The 2,157-nt window shown below is 35.7% G+C and overlaps 1 protein-coding gene across 1 annotated transcript in view; it reads left to right on the top strand.

Annotated features, from left to right (window-relative positions):
• LOC106878883 (serine/threonine-protein kinase SIK3) overlaps positions 1 to 2,157 on the top strand; it is a 104,569-nt gene that overhangs the window by 79,156 nt on the left and 23,256 nt on the right. Inside the window, exon 5 of the mRNA XM_014928227.2 lies at positions 69 to 192. Within this exon, the coding sequence (XP_014783713.1) occupies positions 69 to 192 (124 nt within the window). The remainder of the gene's footprint in view (positions 1 to 68; positions 193 to 2,157) is intronic.

Genomic DNA, 2,157 nt, shown 5'->3' with positions numbered 1-2,157 from the left:
TTTTTTTTTTTTTTTTTTTTGTCTTTTTTATTTTAATATTTTCCTTCTTTTTTGTTTTCTTTTTGTAGAGTTTAGGCGTAGTTTTATATGTCCTTGTGTGTGGAGCTCTTCCCTTCGATGGGAGTACATTGCAGAGTTTACGGGCCCGAGTACTCAACGGCAAATTTAACATTCCATTTTTTATGTCAACTGGTAAATATGTTTAACATTTATTGCTCTCTTCTTCTTCCTTCTATTTCTCTCTCTCTTTCTATTGAGAACAAACAATAGACCTCAATTATGGCATGATGCAAGGTCTTGCTAAAAATATATACAATAAACAAACAAATGTCGACTTACATTCTACATCCATTTGTTCAAGAAACACATTCTTTGCATCTCACTTTTGAAACAATTACATCTTACTGAAGTTTTTCTTCTTCTTTTTTTCGTCTTTTTATCACCACATTTGAAAATAAAATCTTGCTGTCATTATTGCTGCCACTAAAATAAGTCCCTATCATAATATTGTATTCAACTTTTTTACAAAAGTCCTACATACATAATTGTTATTTTTATTATATTTCTTTGTTATTTATTTCACATGAATAATGCTGTACCCCAAATATTTATTACTGTCCCCACCACTACCACTACAATTTTATAACTGGCTCGCCAGTCCTCAGTCAAACCATCCAACCCATGCCAACATGGAAAGCGGACATTAAATGATGGTGATGATGATGATGTATATGCGTGTGTATACAATGCTCAACTTGTCCAGTGGTTCTTAAACTGACAAGTGCCATTCCTCCCTCACCCAACCAAATATACCCCCTCACTTTTGTTTTTTAGCTAGAAGACAAAATATAGTCTCTGTTCATCCAGGCACAGACATAGCTGTGTAGTTATGAAGCTTGTTTCCCAACCGTATTGACTCAAGTTCAAGCTCACTATATGGCTTTTAGGGCAAGTGTCTTCCACGATACCCTTGTGCCAACCAAAGCCTTATGAGTGGACATGGTATATCTATACATATATGCATATATATAGACATACACACATACACTCACACATGTGGCTGCTGTCACAATATAGGATTTCCTTTACTATCCAAAATAGTAGTACTTATTCCATTGTTTCTATAATGTTAGTACATTTACATGATGTGTGTTTTAAAGCTATTTGAGATCCAATCATTCAACTAGTTCTAATGTTTTCTCCATTTCTTGTAATTTTTCTAACAATTCATTTAAATTAAAATCTTTTGCTCTTCGTAGCTGAAGTTATTTTAATTTCTTCATTCTTGATTCTAGAGAAATCAACTTTCTTGACATTCAAAACTCTATTATTCAGTTTTGAAATTATTTAACAAAATATAGAAAAAATTAATTCTAACTTTTAAGTTAGTGCAAAATATGACCTTTTTCATTGTCAAAGAAGTGATGTGTAAGTAAAATGAAATAAATATCATCATCATCATCACCATTGTTTAACATCTGTTTTCCATGCTGGTATTGGTTTTACAGTTTGATAGGAGCTGACAAGCTGGAAAGCTGTCCAGGCTCCAATTGTCTATTTGGCATGGTTTCTATGGCTGGATGCCCTTCCTAATGCCAACCACTTTACAGAGTGTGCTGGGTGCTTTTATGCAGCACTGGCATTAGTGCACCCTATCTGGTACTGACATGAGTGTATTTTATGTGGCACCAGCATGAGTGCACTTAAATGGCACCAGCAGCTGCAAATCAAAGAGCTCTCAGCCGAAAGTGCAGCAAATCGCCAGAGGTCTTGGTCCCTTTTCATCTCCTCAGTGAGGCCCAGCCTCTGAAGATCTTTTATCACCATTTCATCCCATGTCTTCATGTATCTACCCCTTCCACAGGTTCCCTCCACAATTAGAGATCAGCACTTTATGCAGCTGTCTCTCATCCGAGACAGAAATGACAAAGTGATAGTGGCCCTGGATCTTGTCCTTTACTTGTTTTAGTTATTGGACTACAGCCATGTTGTGGCATTGGCTTGAAGGGCTTAGCTGAACAATTGAACCAGAGTAGTTTATTTTTTTTAAGCTTGATACTTATTCTATTGTATCATTTTTATCAAACCACTAAGTTATGAGGATGTAAACAAACCAACACCAGTTGTCAAGCAGTGTTGAGATGGACATGTCCACAC

This window comes from Octopus bimaculoides, chromosome 5 (genome assembly GCF_001194135.2).
Source record: "Octopus bimaculoides isolate UCB-OBI-ISO-001 chromosome 5, ASM119413v2, whole genome shotgun sequence".
NCBI lineage: Eukaryota > Metazoa > Mollusca > Cephalopoda > Octopoda > Octopodidae > Octopus > Octopus bimaculoides.
Note: the sequence above shows the minus strand (reverse complement) of the source record. Positions and strands in the feature narration are given on the sequence as shown.